This window comes from Neolamprologus multifasciatus, chromosome 11, assembly GCF_963576455.1.
Source record: "Neolamprologus multifasciatus chromosome 11, fNeoMul1.2, whole genome shotgun sequence".
In the NCBI taxonomy this organism is placed as follows: Eukaryota; Metazoa; Chordata; class Actinopteri; order Cichliformes; family Cichlidae; genus Neolamprologus; species Neolamprologus multifasciatus.
Genome location: NC_140449.1, coordinates 25,166,065 through 25,186,719, shown reverse-complemented (window position 1 = coordinate 25,186,719; position 20,655 = coordinate 25,166,065). Strand labels below are relative to the sequence as shown.

The 20,655-nt window shown below is 39.6% G+C and overlaps 2 protein-coding genes across 2 annotated transcripts; one reads left to right on the top strand and one right to left on the bottom strand.

Moving 5' to 3' along the window:
- Positions 1-2,297: 2,297 nt before the first annotated feature.
- Positions 2,298-5,711, bottom strand: LOC146508605 (uncharacterized). Its single transcript, XM_085177594.1, has 8 exons — positions 5,549-5,711; positions 5,194-5,294; positions 4,994-5,078; positions 4,614-4,798; positions 4,451-4,541; positions 4,213-4,348; positions 3,641-3,880; positions 2,298-2,521 (listed from the first exon to the last, which is right to left on the bottom strand). Exons 2-8 carry the CDS (start codon positions 5,260-5,262, stop codon positions 2,464-2,466), a joined length of 864 nt encoding a protein of 287 aa, XP_085033720.1. The 5' UTR covers positions 5,263-5,294; positions 5,549-5,711; the 3' UTR covers positions 2,298-2,463.
- A 9,233-nt stretch (positions 5,712-14,944) lies between these two features.
- On the top strand, positions 14,945-20,412 carry LOC146508604 (uncharacterized). Its single transcript, XM_085178134.1, has 7 exons — positions 14,945-16,706; positions 17,198-17,226; positions 17,326-17,421; positions 17,639-17,798; positions 18,273-18,346; positions 18,695-18,790; positions 19,233-20,412. The coding sequence occupies exons 1-7, from the start codon at positions 14,945-14,947 to the stop codon at positions 19,479-19,481; spliced, it is 2,466 nt and encodes an 821-aa protein (XP_085034260.1). The 3' UTR covers positions 19,482-20,412.
- The last annotated feature ends 243 nt before the right edge of the window (positions 20,413-20,655 follow it).

Sequence of the window (20,655 nt, the reverse complement as noted above, 5' to 3'; positions counted from 1 at the left end):
GAATTTTCATGTTTCCTCATACCTGTGTGGGCTCTCTCTGGCTTCCTCCCACAGTCCAAAGACATGCATGTTGGTTTAATTGGTGATTTTAAATTGGCTATTGGTGTGAATGTAAGTGTGATTCGCTGTCTTTGCTGGCCCTGCTGTCCACAGTGTATACCACTTTACACCCAATGAAAGACAGGATACGCTACAGCTCAACGGCGTTCATGGAATGGATTTGCAAAAGAAAATAAACAGCTGGTATGGGGTTGGTGGATTAATCCCAAACTAGTTCTTCGGGTTTATTTAATTCACTTGTAAATATCCCTCTGACGTTAATCAGAGACCAAACAAGCTAACAGTGGTCCTGATTGCCTCACAGATAGAATTGCTGCCAAACTGTCCTACTCAGTTTCACAAGAAACAGCGCAGCTCGTGTTGCAAGCCTGAACGAGAAACTGTTTGTTTTTTTTTCCCAGTGACTGAGGGAAAGGTAAGGGTGTGGGTGTGGGTGTGTGTGTGTGCTTGTGTGTGTGTGTGTGTGTGTGTCAGTCAGTCAGTCAGTCAGTCAGTCAGTGTGTGAGAGAGCATGCTAAATACCTTTTTTGCCACTTGAACGAGGCAGACATGATTTAAAACGAACTTATATTTAAAAACAAATGTTAAATGCAATCACACTTGTGTATAATAATAGGAAAGAAAGTAGATAACTAAGATCTTGCACTTCATGCATCACCAGTCGCTGCAGATGTAATTTGTCTCACTGGGAAAAGGCCTCATATCCGTACTGATGCTGGTACAAGGTGAGAGTTGTTTTTTATATTAAGAGTCAACTTTTTCATATGTCTCTATATTGTCCAGGTTGCAGGGACAGATCATTTAACTTAACTTCAAAATCTATATGGAGTTTATTGGTTTCTCCAATGTAGCGCTCACCTTAACTCAGTTAGTTTTACACGCTTATAAGGTAATTGTGAACTAATTAATTAAACAAAATGCTGCTGTTTTAAAGCAGCATGAACACTAGATTTATTATGTTAAAATAAAGGGAACCACCATTATGCTAATGCACATTGAAAACTATAACTGTTAGCATGCTAATCGCTATGGTATTGGTATTATAATCATTGTGTGCAGGGTCAATAGCTCACATGTAGCCTCACAGAGCTGCTAGCCTTCCAAAACCTCCATATGTAACCGTTCTGTGGAAATACACCAACCTTTCTCACACCCTAACTCTATGACTATATCCCTGAGAAATGTCCTTGATATTTTTAAAGTTCACAGAGTTGCAGATATTACCCAACATGTCAATTCTTTGTTATCTAATGTTGTTTTGAGAGTCAATGGACCACTTCTGTTTCTTGGCTTTTGATTCTTTTTTTCTTTTTTTTTCTTTTTGATAATTCAAAAATCTAAACTATGCCAACTATCCAGGAGATGCAACAATAATATTTGTTTAATCAAGAAACACAGTTACCATTACCAGCTAGAGTGGGGTGTTACGGTTGAATGAATGTAAATATTTACTTTATATAACTTTACTTCTATAACTTGTGCAATGTTCGCACACATGTGTCCCATGTTTTACTTGATGTGGGGGCATTCGTGGCTCAAGAGTTGGCAGTTCGTCTTGTAATCGGAAGGTTGTCGGTTCAAGCCCCGGCTCGGACAGTCTCGGTCCCCGTGTCCTTGGACAAGACATTTCACCCGTTGCCTACTGCTGGTGGTCAGAGGGCCCAGAGGGCGCTAGTGTCCGGCAGCCTCGCCTCTGTCAGTGCGCCCCAGGGTGGCTGTGGCTACAATGTAGCTTGCCATCACCAGTGTGTGAATGTGTGGATGACTAAATGTAGTGTAAAGCGCTTTGGGGTCCATAGGGACTAAGTAAAGCGCTATACAAATACAGGCCATTTACCATGATGTGTAAACAGGGAATTCGTTAGCATACTCAAACAACCTTGGGCTTCAAAGCCTTTGTTTAAACATAGCTGTTAGCTTATCAAGAATTTTTTTTTTTTTTTGGACAATTTCTCTGCAACATGGAGTCACTTTGTCAGTTAAGACAAGGAACATAAAAGCTTGAGTACAGGTTGTGTTTCACAGGCCTGTAATATGATGGCCTCTTCCTTTGTCATGCTGATACCGGCTTCAAGTAATAATCTCATACCTGAAGGCTTTTAGACAAACTTGACCGTGCACTTGATATTCAGCATTTATCTTGGCATTAGAGAAAGGGGTATTTTTTAGGAGACTTAAACTAGTTCATCAAACAATCATCAGTTACTTGGTAACACATTAACCTTCACACACCACTGTTTGTTGAACTGATGTTTTTATTGTGAATAGGAAATTGATATCGATTCACAGGCAAGATGCATGTGTAAATGTACCATTATGCTGCGGTGTCAGATTGATGATACTATTCTGTATTCACCTGGTCCTCTAGTCGATGGCGAGCTTGGTATGATGTATGTATTTTTGTTACTCCCATGCCATTAGTAGTTTGTGGAAAGGTACAAAAGCCCCGTATCCAGGTTTGCTGGGGAAAAAAGGAAATTAAGTTACTATTCAAACAGACTATACGTTAGAAAATCACACTTATATTTTTATAATTTTAATATTTTAGATGTTGCGGAGGTCGTGTGTTTGTTATTGTTGTTTTTTTTGTTTTGTTTTTTTGCAGTCTCGTAAGAAAATACTACATTTAAGTAACGTTTCCAAATGCAGTCAGTCAAGTTTGTTATTGTAGGAAAGTGAGTTCACATTACAAGGTCGCACCTCATGCCTTTAATGCTGTAATTTAAGACAGCTAAGATGACCTGACAGATGCATGTGCAGCACATATACGGCATCCAGAGGATTGGAGATGCTGTAGTCCTAAAAAATACCCAACAGCCACTTCATTAGGCACACCTTGCAGTATTATGTTGGACCTTCTTTTGCCTTCGGGAATGCCTTAATTCTTCATGACATGAATTTAATAAGCTGTAAGAAATATTCTTCAGACATTTTGGTCCATATTCACAGATAGTTGCTGCATATGTGTCAGCTGCACATCCATGATGCAAGTTTTCCATTTCACCACATCCAAAACACGGTCTATTAGATTGAGATCTGGTGACTTTGGAGAACATTTGACTATAGTGAACTCATCTTCAGGTTCGGTAAACCAGTTTGAGATGATCTGAGCTGGAAGCAACCATCAGACGATGGGTACAGCGTGGTCAGTGACATGGTCAGCCACATTTCTCAGGTAAGCTTTGGCACTTGAAAAATGCTTATGTAGTCTCTTGGTGTTGCTTCAAGGTTCAACATGTTATGTATTCAGAGATTTTCTTCTGCTTTCATATCATTTAATGTAAACCCTTGAGATGGCTGAAATATTGAATCATGGAATATCAAATCCATCAAAGTAAATGTATTAATACATTGTGTAATTGTGTGAAAGAATGGTGCTTAAGGTAAATACGCTTCAAAACAAATGTAAAGGTTTTAGAAGCATTTGAATTTAAATAGGTACTGAAATTATTGTAAAAAGCATTACTTAGTGCACACATCCAAATCGCAGTACATTACTAAATGTCAAGGTGCACACCCTTAGAGCAAAAACATGTACATGTTGCTTGAGTACGGCAGGTAGGAAAATGATATTGGTTACCATTCAAAGTAGCTGTGTCCCAGGTGGCTCCCATCACATAGCCCTGAATCAGGAGTTTGCAGCTCAACTCCAAGGTGGAGATCTACCTCCCCCTGCAGGTGACCGAGGAAACGAACTACTCCTGTGCTGATCCTCCCAGATGGCAGCATGATCCTGACCTGATGGCCTAGCTGTAAGTCCATCGGGGAGTGAGGAACAAAAACTCGATGTGGCCCTTGAGATTTCCTCCATGATCTCACACTGCAGAAAGAAAACTTCTCTTAGTGAATAGAAAGAACATCACACACATTGATAAATCAGGAATTATGATCCTAAAATATATTCCACGTAATGAATAAATTTGCTTTTTGAACTATATTTTGAATATATACCCTGTGCATTTTTTAAGATGGAGGATTATAACTGTTGCCGAACGATTTTTTACATAATACATTTTCAATAGGACACAGAACCTCACATGACTCTGAAATGGTCCCTGCTGTTTCCACTGTTTGCAGTTAAACTTCTGAGCATAGATATAAGAATATTTTTTTATCCAACTCTCTGCCAAACCGTTTCTTTGAAAGCAATACCTCGAGGCTGAAGTTGAGGAGGAGGAAGGTCTTGAACTCTGTGCTGAGGATGAAGATAACTGGCTGCCTGACAAACTGCATTCATAACTATCACTTCTTGATGACATGTCAGACCTTCTGCGCTGATGGAGGCCGCCTGCACGTGAGACATTAGCAGCTGATATCATGGCTAAATATAAAAGGATGCGCATATGAAAATTTGTTCTGTCATTGCCATGATTGTGTTACTGCCATTTACCTGAATACTCTTCAAATGCTTCTCCATTGTCCACTCCTGACTCTCCCTGGTCACTGTAACTGCCCACTTTCACCAACACTCCAGACTCCAGCTGAGGGAAAGGAGGCAAAGGTATAATTACAGAACCTCAGCCACCCACACACAACTTCACACACAAACACACCTGATTATGCAGCTCTTCCTGTTTTCTCTTCAGCTCTGTAAACCTCCTTTCCCATGATGCTCTCTCACAAGCAATCCTGGTCTTCAGTGATAGCACCTCTTTTTCAGTTTTGGTCAGTCTCTTCTGGAGGGCAAATGTACGGTCAGGGCTACCTGGTATGGCGGCAATCCTGTTATTTTCGGCACCTGTCAAATAACATCAAATAAGGTAATCATCTAAATTTGCACATTAGCAAAGGGGATGTCAAGTAGGATTGCATAAGGAGGAAGAGAGGCTTTAAGAAAATAAACTGTGAAATTGAGTGTTTAACAGTTGACTAAATATTTTAAAGATATTTTTAATGTGCTGGTGATCACTCTTTGATTTTATGAGTTTCTTACCCACAACTTGTTTCAACTGATGGCTTTTGCCCTCTGTAATGGGGTTTTCCCTTGGTAAAAATCTGATAGCATTGTATGGACATATCTGCAATGCAGATCAACACTGATTAAAATTTTTATAATCACCACTTACAAGAACCTTCATTAAACTGTGATGTAAGCAGATTACCCAGATGTGAATATAATGAGCATACACTCACCCAAAGGAACCTGCAGGTGCAGAGTATCCCTTTGACTGCCCACGTAAACACAGCCCATAGGACTGTCATGTTAAAGCACCGTCCTCTCACATTGTGCTATCCTGAGCAGACAAATGAATTGTTTTTCTTTAGTACAGTAAGTAGTACTACAGCTGAAAGATTATATCTTTACAATAGAGTGGATTTGGTTACAGAAAACTCAAGGCTAGTTGTAGGTTTTCTAAGAAAAAAATAGGTTGTACCATCTGTAGGTCAATGCTGCCAGGCTATGCCCTCGTAACACATAAACACACTCAAAAACCACATTGAAATTAAAATGTGGTTGAACGCTTATGACTTCGAGCAGGACACTGACCTTTTGCAGAAGCTTAACTGTAGGCTAGAAGTCATAGGGAAATGGTAGCTTCCATCTCTGCTAAAAGGGCCTCTGTCCCAGTCTATGGTGAAGGCTAATGTGCCACACAGGGCTCACTGACCTGTTGCTATGCGCCAGCTCTGTGTGAGCGCTGCTGACGACCGCCCGGGAGGTAAATCTAGTCTAATCTTCTTAGTCGTGCAGTTACACTATCTGGTTGTATCCAAGCTGCTACATATGGTTTACTGAGTCTGATAAACAATGTGAATAAGCCTCTACACTTAGTGCAACTGTTACATCTGTTGGAGGAAGAAGGATTCAGTATCATCACCCATCTGTTTAGTCTGTATGTTGTCAAACTGGAGAGGTAATCCTTAATATTGATACAAAAATAAATAAATTCTCTCCTTTCTTACTGTGTTTTTCACTCATTTTGCATTTGGCCAAGATCAGTGTCACTGCAGGTGATACCTGGACCCTACAGAGGTTGCACAGGTAGTCCAAATGCTCCAGGATGGCACATCGATACGTGCTATTGCCAGGTTTTCTATGTCTCCCAGCACAGTCTGAAGAACATGCAGGAGATTCCAGGAGACAGGCAGTAATGTAGGAGAAACTAGGAGAAACAAGGCTGTAGAAGAACCTTAACCCATCAGGTGGACAGATCATGTATAACACCACCACTCAGACCTGCACCCCTGACTAACAAACATGCCTCTACCTGAGCAATCGTCTGAAAACTGTTGCAGTAAGGTCTTCCGACTGCCTGCTGTGTTCTCCACATGTGATGGCTCAAAAAAGGGTCTGCGGCCACCTTCAGTAAGTATTTTGAACCCACTGAGATGGGGTTGGCAGCTTCCGCAGGAAATGCCTAACCGTTGCTATGGGGTTTGGTAGGTGGAAAGCCTGCAATTTGGTGATGAAACGGTTATGGACTTGTTTTGGTTATCGTAATAATTTGACAAACCACAGGTTTGTATTTATGGGAGGGGGTGTTACGGCCCTAGCAGGGCCTCCTCTTGAAGGTGCCTGTGTGGGAGTGTCCTTCAATCGCTTCTGCCTGAGGTGCCACCTTTCCCTTTTACACAGCTGACTCTCGTCAGTAATTAAAAGTATTTAATCCCAGGGAAAGGTGAGCTCTGGGCCAGAGTGCCATTAGTGTGTTTGTAGCTAGTGAGCTGCTCTCTTTTTGACTTACTTTTTAATTTATTGACCAACACTTGAGTTTTGTTTGTTTTCCTTAAGTGGCTTGTCCGTTTCTTTTAGTTGAGCTACTTTAATAAAACTATTTAATTTAACCCTTTTGCCTCCTTGACTCCTTTTTCCTGACCCGGACACTTTTTGTTACTTCCCCCTTACCACCTAGACCCCTCAGGGGAACGTAACATACAAGGATGAACAAGATGAGCACTACGAGAGCCCTACAAAATGACCTCCTGTGAATGTCTCTGACCAAACAATCGGAAACAGACTTAATGAATGTAGCCTGAGCACCCGGCCTCCTGTAACATGGTTCAGCATGATGTGTTTTTGGTGGATCAGTAATGTTCTGGGCTGGCATATCCATGGAGGGAGGCACAGACAGGCTGGTCAACAACATCCTGTCTGACATTAGGTATTGGGACGATATTAATGGATCCATTGTTAGACCATACACTGATGAAAGGTTCATCTATAGTTCGGTTCATCTATCCGACCACCAGGTTGCACTTCATATTGTTTAGGAGCTCAGTGTAGTCCTGTGGCAGACCTGGGAGGGCATTCCCAGGACACCATCTGTTGTCTTGTTAGGACCATGCCCCAGTGTTGTCAGGCAAACACACACACAAGTATGTGGGGACCATACAAACTATTGAGTACCATTTTGAGTTGCTGTAATCAAATTTCAGCAAAATGGACTTGCCTGCCACATTACTTTTTCTATTATATTTTGGGGGGTTCTTTGAATTCAACCATCTGTAGGCTGTTAATTTAATTTCCATCAAACAATGTGTCATTCTTTCATTTCTAACACATTACCCAGGCCATGCTGGATCTCTGGTATGCTGGAGATTTGATGTGTTTTCAAAGTGTTCCTCTTTTCTTTCTTTTTGTTAAGTTTATATAAAACATAATATTTTTAGTCACATCTATTATAAATGATCACACCGTGCACAGAGACATGAAAACTACTAGGGAGTGGCAACACAAGTGCTTAGTTATTCTCCTAGCAACATCTACAGTGACTCACCAGCTGTGTATCAGACTAATTAGTTTGCCCTGAAACTTGAGGCGGCATTTTGCAAGAGGTAGAGAAAAAAAGAGAAAATTCCCAGGAAAGATTTATTCTGTGTTCATATCTTTTGGGTGTCAGATTTGTACCTGATAAGCTCTGATGTTTGAAGAATACATCCTATGTGACACACAAGGTTTTTGTTCCTTTACAAGTATCTGTAGGTTCATACTGACATAGAGGTAAATATTCAGCAAATTTATGAAGACAGAACAGAATCTACAGTAATGCGGCCAAGAAACTACAAAAGTAAATTGTATTTTAAGCTCATATTATTAACAGTATGAACCTTAAATGATTTCCCATTTTACCCAAACCAGCCTTCAGATTATTTTTTCTTTCAACAAAAATTAATAAAAGCTGCAGCATAAAACTAGCAAAATATGTGGCTGTCCAATTCAAATAGTTATTAGAAAGGACTGGCAAACACATGTTGCGTATATGCAAACATTTATGTGGTTAAAGGTTTTGGTGGGTGCCAGAGGCTATCCCAAAAGCACCTTACAGCATGGTCATCAGTCTATCACAGCGCTAACACATACACATGCACATGATAGCGCTGCATGATACGTGACACTTAGTATGACAAGCTGTGACAATTTATTGCTGAATTCAGAGAGTAAAACAATTATCTCACATCTTGGGTTTTATTTCTTATGCATACATATAGACACTTATAGTCACAGACAAAATAAAAAACACACTCAAGTAATGGTTTATGACCTGTTTTGCAAAGTGCCGATGACATTATAATTATCTAAGTTCATCGTAACTCCTCATTTGACTGTGTTTGCAAAGTCCCAGTCATCTGCAGTCGATGTTATTGTCAATTATATTTTGCAATGTAAATTATATACCTTTACATAGTTTTGTATCCAGTTTATGGAATTTTTAACCAACCCTGTATTTTCTGGACATGTAAGATACTTAAACACTTATTATTTTCCAAGGAAAATGCAAAATTGTATCATGGATTGTTAATAGTCAGATACACTCGGCTAAGGCTGTTCGATATAACGATATCGGATGGCAATATAAAAACGTCTATGTTTCATTTTACGCTATTGTTTGTTTCGTGGTGTCGCAAAATAAACTGTTTACGGCAGTATTTTTTCATCGTTTTGATGGTCACTGTACTGGCTATATTAATTTCGTAAAGTTCTTTCCTTCTCTTATATTTAATATAACCACACTAGGGACGGACAAGTTTTTATGCGTTGTGGTTAGCAACAACGACGGTAACAGCGTCGCGTGTCCGCTTGTTTATGTTCCACATAAACCTTTCACAATAAAGCTCAAGATCCTGTTGAGACTTTTCAAAATAAACTGAATCACGTGAAAGAGCAGATTATTTACGGATGAGAAGTAAAAAAGAGCCGCCAGGTGCTAAAAAATAAACTTAGACTCAAACGTTAGAACAGGCTTTTCCCCGCAGCACGCCGTGTAATAAATACTCACAAAGAAAACGGCGGCTGTTACAACTTATGCCTAAAAATGTATCCTTTCATGCATCGGTTAAAACACTCGACTCCAAGTACATGACGCGCAGCTGGAAACACTTCCCGCAAGTCGAGCTGCCCGAGATTCACAGAATTTACAGAAAATGTTACATTTTTGTGATTTATATCGTTATCGGACGATAGAATTCTTATATCGGGATATGAGATTTTGGTCATATCGCACAGCCCTACACTCGGCCTTGAATTCCTAAATAATTTTTTCAAACTAAAATATCACCTCAAACATTGTGAGATTATCACACTAATCCCAAAACTGGATAAAGTTAATAATTAAATAACAAAGTATAATTCATTTAATTGGGGTAAGTAAAACATGTCTATATATACTATATGTATACTATACTATATGTCTGTAGTAGGCAAAAGTATGTAAGCATTTAAATGAAATGACTGTAATGTAACTGTTCAGATTAATAATTAACTGCTTGCTACAGATTCCTCACAACACTTTTGTAGGAGTTTGACATCCAAAATACTCATTTTATTTATTCTACTTTAAACATTCATTCTTAGAAAATAGTCTTATATGGCATTAACTCAATTTATTTCAGCATGCAGACATGATAAAGAAGACCTGCCAAAGTTAAAACATCATCGGAATCAGGAAGAAAGGTGATTTAAGTGATTTTAAACATGGGCTGGTCTGAGCTTTTCAAAGATCAGTCTACTGAGTTGTTCCCACACCACCAAAAACCTGAGGTTACAATTTTCAAAATGGGCAAAAGAAGATGGTTTCGTAGCCTTTTCCAGAATGTTTAGCACCAATAAATGTCTTTAGTTCACATCATCTCACTCAAAATGAGGGTGTCCACTTACACCCCAATGCAATCCCATTAATTAGGTGCATAATTAATTATGATAAAAAGTTCTCATTACCTGCTTTTAGGACTTAAATCTTAAATTTAATGGTCTTTTAGGTGTCAGTGGGACATCTCTGAGATGAGGAGATCACTGTCCAAACTTTTAACCTTTAGGTTATGCTACGAGTGATTCCTGATAGGTTTGGGCAATAAATTACTTCAAAGATGTGTAATAAGAAAAAACATTCTCTTGTTCTGTTATGTTTTTAAAATAAGATATTCTATACCATTTTATGTCTTTTAATCACTATTATATCTAAATATGTTTATATAATTAACAGTAAAATAGCTCAAACACTGCCTAATGAGAAATCTCTAAACATTAAATGAAAGTACAAATAAAGTTCAAAGTCAGAGTCAGATTTTCCACCTAATTTAGAAATCCAGAAAACTCCCGTTTTGAGGGTTATTTTCATACAATTATCCATACATAGCCGACAAAATGTCGTTATTATTATTGGAGCTGCAGTGAAAAAAGGAAGGACTTCTGTCACCTAAATTGTGCAAGGCTCTTTGGTGTCATGCCCAAGAATTTTATGTTCTTTGAGCCACAAAGAGCGAATTGTAGCGTGCCGAGGGGGCGTATGGCTGGGAGAGAGAAGGGGGTCTAATTTCACATTGTGTTGAACCGAAACCAAGAGGCCCCCTATACAATCAACACACAGGACACTGAAATCTCACCTGTGCTCTCATAGACAAGTACAGGCTTAATCCACTCAGTTATTTCAGTTAATTGTAAGTTTCGGTATGTACACTTTTATTTGAACTCAGAGTAATCAAAACTGTGTGAGTACTGTAAAGTAATATCGTCTTTTATGGTGAACTAAGACGGGAAAATGCACAAATGGTTTTTACATGGCATCATTACGACATCAATTGTGGGGCATCCAGCAAGTGCAAGCCTTTAGTCTCCTCCTCTCACACTTGAATAAGTGTCCAGCTGAGAATTTGTTCTTATTGCGTTGCTATCAGCAGTGCTATCAGCAGGAAGCAAACAGGGGAGGTGACAGAGAGCAAGAGAGAACTCTGCAGTGGGAGAAAGCTCATTCACTTCAACCACAGCTGAGACAAACCATGCCCAGTGCACCACAGGTGAGTGGATTTTACCGATTTTGAATGATGGACTTTGTTAGTTTTACTTAAATTCCTTAAGCTATATTTACGCATAGCAAGCAGGCGGCTCCATTGAAGCTGGATAATTATACAACAGGCTGATGTTTTCTTCGTTTTTTATTGTACGTTTTTCAGTTACAAATATTATTTTACATATTACATATGCAAATATGGTGAATATGTTTTTCTAATGTTTTTTCTAATATTTGAATAAAGGTTTTATATGCCTTAATATTTAAAATGTAATATTCAGTTTCAGTCTCAAAAACATTTAGTGTTATGATGTCTATAAAATGAACCACTTTGAGGATTTTGATTACAAAATCATTTTAAAATTTATACTCAGGTGTTCTGTTTGTAGCATGTGTTGCCTATTCTCCATTGCTCTTTATAGAATAGGCAGTTGCTAATACAACTAATTCCTTCCCTGAAACCTCCTAATATTCCCAAAACATTACATCATTCATGACTGCTTTTGCCAAACACTAACTAGTACATCGACTGAGTCTTGCAGCAGCAGTTTACCAATAAGATTATGTAAACAGGAAGTTTGTGTAAGGAGGACAGTACAATAGCTATATTGGCATCATTAAGAGTAAACACCTTGCACCAAACCAAGAAATTCTTGCCAGTTTTCTTAATTAAACTGCATTTTGACATGGAAGCTAAAATGGCCACTGTTGTCGGTCAGTTTCCAGGGTGGAGAGCCCATAGGAGGCCACCCTGGGATCCAAGGAAGAAGAGGAAAAAACAAGCCATGCTGCTTAGTGGCTCTCCCAGGGGCACTGAGCATGGAACAAACACATTTTAATTGTGTTCACTGCACTGCAAGACACTTAAAAAACAATTATGTGTCACTACACAAAACTAAACTTTACCTCATAGGGGGGATTACCATGCAGTGCTGGTTAAAAACAAAGTACCAGAAAATGTTGAAACTAATTCCTTGAGAAACTGTGCAAAAAAAAAAAGCACGACAGGTTTAAATGTCACATATCACATTACTATTAAATTTCTTATATTGTAACTCAACCAAACAATTATGAGATCAGTTTCACCAGAACAATTAGAGATTTGTGAAAAGAGAAGACCATTGATGACCATCGACGTTGTCACAGATCAACCAAAGTGCCCAGGTGTGTTACAATGAATGAGCATGGCTGTAATTCAGAGACCTATTACTGTGGGTAAACAGTGTGAACTGTGCCCACCGATACAGACCTTGTCAATACAGAAATGCAGTTATTATTTAGTTTATTTATCTTGGTGAGATTAATCTTCAATTTTGAGTACAATTCAGTGGGTATTAAAAAAAAAAAAAGGAAGGACATCTGCAAGATGTTCTTTCATGCTGATAATGAGTTTACTGGGAATTTGATGGATATTATATAATTACAGGCTGGACGAAGAGCTCCCTCCCTTTCAGGCAGTGGCATAATGACCTCAACTACTTTTATAAAAGACACAGGTATGAGTTTGTTTGTTTTTTCTCTATTTAAAAGCACTGTTCTCGGTGACATATATATTCTGTTACACAGGTGAAATGGAGACTCAATATGTTTTAGGGTTGTTTATTTTCCACCCATCCTGCCTATCATTTAAGAAAAAACTTGCACAACTTTAATGTTTCAAGCATATTGCACCCTCTGTAGCACCTTAGACTTGAAGTTAGGAAAGGAATAAAACTAAGGAATAGAAAAAGAAGACATGGAGTATTTGTTGTATGTTCAGAATAGAGAAAATCAGACAAAATTACTGGGATTTGGCTGGTTTAATAGGCAATATGCATGTCTCACGAAGGAACTTGCATCCATTAAGGCTCAGGTCTTGCATGTTTTTGAAGAAACAAATGCACATCTAGCCACTGAAACTATGGGAACCCAGTGCAAATGTCCCAAAAGCAAAGATGTCATACTGTTCTCTCATGAATAAAAAGATGACACACGCATGTTGGCATGGTACCTGTGCACCAGAGTGGTATGCCTTGCTGCAGATAAATACAAGCTTCCATGATTACAGTCAGTCTGTGGTTGCTAGAGACACATGTTTATGTGTCTCAGCTTGTAAGAAATGTTATTACCAGTAAAAACTACTTTTGACTGCTCCTTTATTTAAAGGGGGTTGTCTTAGCAGGTAACCCACATTTAATTTGACATACTTTTTATACGAGACGCCCTTCCTGACAAAACCTTTTCACCTGAAAAGGTTTTGTGCTTCCTTCTAAGATTGAACAAAGGAAACCTTTGCTTGTTAGGCACATGTGAAAATCAATACACTATGGAGCCACTAAGATTATCTTTCTGAATATTGAGCATAATGTATCATTGTACTAAATTTTGCTTCATAGGGCTGTTGGTTAAATGGTCCAGCTATCCTATCATCATAATGATATCATAAAATAATCTCTGTAATGCAAAATTCAGGTACAATCATGCATTATGTTAAATATTAAGAATGACAGTCCTAACAGCTGATGTTAAGGACAGTGTTAAGTATCTGTTTATTATAATGGGGCATGAGTGCAAATAGATTGGTACTTATATACCTTCCACTCAATCTGAGCACTGAAAACAGCCCTCTCATTTACCTAATTTCATGCACATTCATACAGCACTTTTATCACAATTTTTATATTCACAAGATGCATTCATGGGATGCACTGGGGAAACTCTGGGTTCAGTATCTTGCCCAAGGATTTACATGTAAACTGGAGAAGCCAGGGATCAATACACTGACAAATTTATTATAACAGATCATTTATTCTCTTCAGCTCTCCTTCTGTGATATATCTCTTCAGCCTAGCGGCCAGGGCTGTGCGCCTTTGTTTGGCACTTTCTAGAGCCTCAGTTATGGACATCTTGTTGTGACTCTTTTTCATTCAGAACCAGTGGAGTATATGACTTTACCAGTCTGTCTGTCTTCATTTGAGGTTATTGCACTGATCTGCCAGGTGATTGCTTTCTACTCAATCAAACTTCAAACATACTCTGCGACTTTTGTCACTGGATCAGCTGGCATAGTAGCATTTCATAAATTCCATATGCCAGTTCTTGTGCATGTATGTCCATGTTCAGTATGCCGTGGTTTGTCAACATGTGATGGGGAACTTTTCAGGCGACGTCTGAGCCAGTTATATATCTTTTGCTCATGTTCCAAGGTAAGCTTCAATAGCATTGGTGCCAAACCTGAGGGCACTATATAGATATATAAACATCTTAGGCCCGGTATTTTTTAACAGATTTATAGTTTTATCAGCATAAGTAAAAAAAACAAAATAGTTTGCTCATATTGTGAATCTGTAATATATAGTTTTTATGTTGATTTGCACCTGGATAAAAAAGGGTAAGGCATATTCAGAACCAGTTACCTGGTGTTTGTGTCAGTCTTTCAAATAGAAGCTAAGATATTGCATGAAATCCTTGATAAATATCATCACTCATTATGATTTATTCTCTGATCACCATAATATTAGAGAATTTTATAAAAAGTTTTCCAAAAAACCCAGTCCATACACTTTATGCAATGATGTTAAAAAAATCCAACCAATCCTCTGTCTTATTATGTTTCCTCCAAAATGCTCAACTTTACAGGTATTCTGCGAGTCCTCCCTTTAGGACTATTTCTGCTATCCATGTTAGTATCAGGAGTATCAGGAGAAGCAGCTTCCAGTACCAACCAGCCCTCTTCTACCACCAATGAAGGTATTACAGTGCTCACTACTCATTCTTCCTCAACCACCAGCCAGTCCACATCAGCAGGAACAACATCAACCACCGTTGAGTCCCCCACATCCACAGGCACAGCATCAACCGCCAGTGAGTCCCCCACATCCACAGGCACAGCATCAACCGACAGCGAGTCCCCCACATCCACAGGCACAGCATCAACCACCAGCCAGTCCCCTACATCCACAGGCACAGCGTCAACCACCAGCCAGTCCCCCACATCCACATTAACAGGAACAGATTTGACCGCCAACGAGTCCCCCACATCCACATTAACAGGCATAGCATCAACCACCAGCGAGTCCCCTACATCCACATTAACAGGAACAGCATCAACTGCCAGTGAATCCCCTGCATCCACACTAACAGGAACAGATCTGACCACCAGCGAGTCCCCTACATCCACAGGCACAGCATCAACCGCCAGCGAGTCCCCCACATCCACAGGCACAGCATCAACCACCAGCCAGTCCCCCACATCAGCAGGCACAGCATCAACCACCAGCCAGTCCCCCACATCCACAGGCACAGCATCAACCGCCAGCGAGTCCCCCACATCGACAGGCACAGCATCAACCGCCAGCGAGTCCCCCGCATCCACAGGCACAGCATCAACCACCAGCCAGTCCCCTACATCCACAGGCACAGCGTCAACCACCAGCCAGTCCCCCACATCCACATTAACAGGAACAGATTTGACCGCCAACGACTCCCCCACATCCACATTAACAGGCATAGCATCAACCACCAGCGAGTCCCCTACATCCACATTAACAGGAACAGCATCAACTGCCAGTGAATCCCCTGCATCCACACTAACAGGAACAGATCTGACCACCAGCGAGTCCCCTACATCCACAGGCACAGCATCAACCGCCAGCGAGTCCCCCACATCCACAGGCACAGCATCAACCACCAGCCAGTCCCCCACATCAGCAGGCACAGCATCAACCACCAGCCAGTCCCCCACATCAGCAGGCACAGCATCAACCACCAGCCAGTCCCCCACATCCACAGGCACAGCATCAACCGCCAGCGAGTCCCCCACATCGACAGGCACAGCATCAACCGCCAGCGAGTCCCCCACATCCACAGGCACAGCGTCAACCACCAGCCAGTCCCCTACATCAGCAGGCACAGCATCAACCACCAGCCAGTCCCCCACATCGACAGGCATAGCATCAACCACCAGCAAGTCCTCCACATCCACAGGAACAGTATCAACCACCAGCCAGTCCTCCACATCCACAGGAACAGCATCAACCACCAGCGAGTCCCCCACATCCACAGGCACAGCATCAACCACCAGCCAGTCCCCCACATCCACAGGCACAGCATCAACCACCAGCGAGTCCCCCACATCCACAGGCACAGCATCGACCACCAGCCAGTCCCCCACATCCACAGGCACAGCATTGACCACCAGCCAGTCCCCCACAACTACACCTGCTTCTATAGTCGATTTACCCACCACAACGCAATTCCACACAACCTTACCCACTTACACAGGTATAGCATTTACTGACACGCAATCCCTGACAAATATACACATCTCCGGAAACTCAGTATCTATCACTACTCAATCCTCCCAACTCAGGAGGGTCACCAAGCACTGGTACCAATACAAAAGCCTTTGGCAATGCTGTATCTTTAACTTCTATCCACTCTTATAATTCAGCCAATTCTACTAATTCAACAACAAACTTAACAAACTGAATCGGTAAAGTTGAAGCAATATTGAAATGTATTAGCTTTGTTTTGTATAACATTTTGTCTCTTCAAGTCTTTGCTAAATGTACTTGTATATTGTTTACATGATCAAAATAAATTAATAATCAATCAATCAATTCCTTGTCTCCAGTTGATTGTGCGACCAAACCCACCACGGCAACTAGCACTTCAACTTCCTCCTTGACTTTGGGCACCAGTTCTTTAACCACAAAGATGAACACCAGTCAGTTTTTTATGTATTTATTTTCTTACTTATTTGTTCATTCATTCATTCATTCATTCATTTAGTATGTGTGTGTTTTGCTGTTTGTTTGTTTGTTTGTTTGGGCAGGGGTATTTTTTATTCAAAATTAAATAGATCTTTTACGATCAATATTGTGTTGCTTTAAAAAAAAACTCCAGTCATGACATCTGTCTCTCTATCACAGGTGACATGACTGAGAATGGAACCACTAAGGCAAGTCAAATATTCTCCTTCTTCTGTTCACTTATCTATGAGTGTTTTTCATTCCTTCAAGCCTCTTCATCACATGCCTCTTAATTCTCTCAAATACAGATATACTGCCCCTCATTCAACTGTAACTACTCTGACTGCTATTCAATGTACATCAGTCAGAACGCCACTTCGTGTGCTGCCGATAATTGTTGTCAGGTAGGGCAGTCAGCAAATGGCACTAAAAACTAAGAAACTATTTGAGCCATAGCAATTACAAATCCCTCTTTTTAAGGAATTGAGCAGTCAAAAGATTGCATGGTATCTATAACTGACTATTAAAGGGAAAATACATTTATTTTTACTAAATAAATTATCATAATATAGAAATGAAAGAAATTAGATGCGTCTCTCTAATCTTGCTGTTATATCTCAGTTATTAAGGCAAACAGACATGTGGTATACTGCCAGCTGCAGCAACTCTTGTGCTGACAGCTGCAAGAATGCCTCTCAGACCAACTGTGCTGTGAACTGCTGTAATTTCACTGGCTGTCTCAATTACACTTTTGCATCCATGATGAGCATAACAACCAATGGTAACTACAACTTTCTTTTAAATCACTTCATTTGAGCATAAATATTTTATGTTTTACCATGCTCATATGTCTGTGAAGGTTCTCAGTCATCCAGGTCATCGTAGACAAAGGAGCTTGGAGAGAAAAGCATCTGGACATCTTTAAGTTGCTTTAAGACGTTTCATCTGTCATCTGAGAAGCTTCTTCAGTTCTATGGTCAAATGGTAGAGAGTCCCAGATTTAAGCCTTGTGGGACTGCCCCCCACCCCCACCCCCAAGAGGGACAATGGACCCCCTAATGATCCTCTACCTAATTACACGAGCCAAGGGTGAACCTAGCAAGTCTTCAAGCAACTTAAAGAAGTCTAGATGCTTTCCTCTCCAAACTCCTTGAATTACCATGCTCCTGTTGCATTTACAAATGATCAACTTTTAAATCTTAAAAAAAACCCATCACTGTATATTGTTTTGTTCTTCTCCTTTATCTACTTTTAGGAACTCAAACCACAAAAACAACAACCACGCAGGCCCCTACTACAACTACAACCAGTCAAACAACAGCAAGCAAGGTAAGAACTGCTGGCTGCATGAATGAATCTTTTGGCAAGCAAATGTGCATGCGGGAAGAAGGCTGTGTATCACTAAACAAAACTAATTTGGCCTTTAACACCACAGTCCCCTTTTCTTAAATGTCAGCTACAAACTTCCTCTGTTCCTTGCTTCCAACAGAATCACTATGTTTAAGAAAAGTATTACCTTTTTTTCTAATGATGATTATCTTTGACTGGTTAATAAACTGCCTGTCAACAATTTAACAAGTTAATGGAGTGTGAACTGAGAAACCACTTTGTCCAGCAGTGTAAATGAGACTTGGTTTGAAGTAAGTTTTATGTTTCTTGCGCTGCTGTTTTTGTCAGGGAAACAAGTGCAGTTCTGGTACATGCAACGGCGCAAAGTGCTATACAACTTTCACCGAGCTAAAAACATGTTCCTCCTCAGAACCACATTGTCAGGTAAGAACATTCAATAGCATAAATATAACATTCATTCATTTTTTCAGCCTCATTGCAGTTGTTTTTGCTGAGCTTCTACACACTCGTATTTCTGTTTGTGTAGTGCTTTTAAAGCTGACACCGTCTTCATGCTATCCTTGCTTCAGCACAAACTTTGTTATAAATCTATGAATTTACTTTCTGAATTTATCAGAATTTGGAGAATATACAAGAAAAAGGAACCAGGGGGGATAAGATGTACCAATATGAACTCAAAATAGCTTTTTATTTGAATCGGTTAAGGAATAAATTATTTATACAAAAGAATCTGAAAAACAAACATAACAAGTACCTCTACGATACATTTTATGAGCATGAATAAACAAACTTCATTAGCCTCATATTTACAGTTTTTACCATTCATAGGCCCTACACCGATCTTTCTCACTCATTGTCTTTGCAGCTGAAAAATGAGTCTACAGATACTGCCACAAAATGGACAGCGGGTTGCACCAACTGCACTGGCTTCACTGCTTGCAAGGCTTCTACCAAACCTCCATGTAATCTGGAGTGCTGCAATGCCACAATGACCTCTTGCCTGTGGTTGAATGGCACACTAAATGTTCCCTCTTTTGCCACAAGAGGTCCATATCTTCACACAGAACTGATAGCTTCCTTACTTTGTATTGTTGCTATCGCTTTTCTGCTTTGAGAACATGCTTGCTCAATTGCTGTGTGCGTTATTAGGTAAGTAGCGCTTTGTGTAACTCCTAGTTTCTCCAAGGTTACAAAGAAAATGTAGAAAAGATATTCATATGAATATTTCTATATTCATCTGTAATTGTATAGGTATGGAAATATGGAAAACATTAATTGCAATGTTGATTGTGTTTCTTGTTTAAACTTTCCAGTCCCGTTTATGTCTGGTTCCAGACCACTGAAATGGCTTTGAACAGTATTTCTCTATGAAATACTATTTTCAGGAATCCAGAAAAACAAGCCAGAAGCAACTTGGCCATCATATCAGTTCACATGTAGGGCACAAGTGATCTTCATAAGCAACAGATTGATAAAGTAAAATAAACTTTTAAGTTATGTTAAACTGCTAAGTACCTTGTTGTACGTTCTGAAATGTCCTTATCTATTGCCATTATTGATATAAGATGAAATCTTTTCTTCAAGCTTTTGTTGTAGTAATGCAACCACAACTATATGCACTTTATAAAACACAAATGTTGTGCTGTAACAGCGAGTTGTCTTTTGAAGGTTTGTTGAATAATTCCTGTAGATGTAACATTAATGACATATGCAAGTCAGTACACTAGCTACATTTTGTGATTTTGAGGTATTTACTATATAATTTACAAAGTATATTTTGTGGTACATTCATGTCGCATCAATGCTAAATGAAATTAGAATATGTGAATTCTAGTTTTGTGCACTGTTCACTATCAAAAATGCCTTAAAATAAAATAAATCTTATGTAATATGTCTGATAAGTTTTTCCCCAGCTACAGCTTTCAGAGTGTACTTAGTGGATCGCGGTTTAGCAAAGTCTACATTCCCTCAACCTAAGTTCATAAAGTAATCACATAAATTCCCTTGTTTTGTGTTTTTTTTTTATCCACAGCTCCAGTTACCTGTTACTTTTTAGAACAAGCTTTACATTGCAAAAAATACTGACTGTTGCTAGATGGGAAGCCATGTTTTACATGTCTAAGTTATAAGCTGTTCAATGAATTAGTAATTTGAATTTTAGGGCAGCAACACATCCCAAAACATTTGGGACAGAGGCAACAAAAGGCTGAAAGGGTAAGTGGTCCTAAAAAGAAGCAGCTTGAGGAACATTTTACAGCTAACTAGGTTAACAGGTCAGTAAGATGCCT

What these genes read in the sequence shown, in the direction of transcription:
- LOC146508605 (XM_085177594.1), bottom strand. Translation starts at nt 5,262, where the DNA reads ATGACAGTCCTATGGGCTGTGTTTACGTGGGCAGTCAAAGGGATACTC. An exon ending in TCAGTTGAAACAAGTTGTGG is followed by an intron (nt 4,799 to 4,993) that starts GTAAGAAACTCA and finishes GTTATTTGACAG; the next exon opens with GTGCCGAAAATAACAGGATT. An exon ending in GGACACAGCTACTTTGAATG is followed by an intron (nt 2,522 to 3,640) that starts GTAACCAATATC and finishes TTTTTTCCCCAG; the next exon opens with CAAACCTGGATACGGGGCTT.
- LOC146508604 (XM_085178134.1), top strand. Translation starts at nt 14,945, where the DNA reads ATGTTAGTATCAGGAGTATCAGGAGAAGCAGCTTCCAGTACCAACCAG. An exon ending in CTTTAACTTCTATCCACTCT is followed by an intron (nt 16,707 to 17,197) that starts TATAATTCAGCC and finishes TCTCTATCACAG; the next exon opens with GTGACATGACTGAGAATGGA. An exon ending in GTCAAACAACAGCAAGCAAG is followed by an intron (nt 18,347 to 18,694) that starts GTAAGAACTGCT and finishes TGTTTTTGTCAG; the next exon opens with GGAAACAAGTGCAGTTCTGG.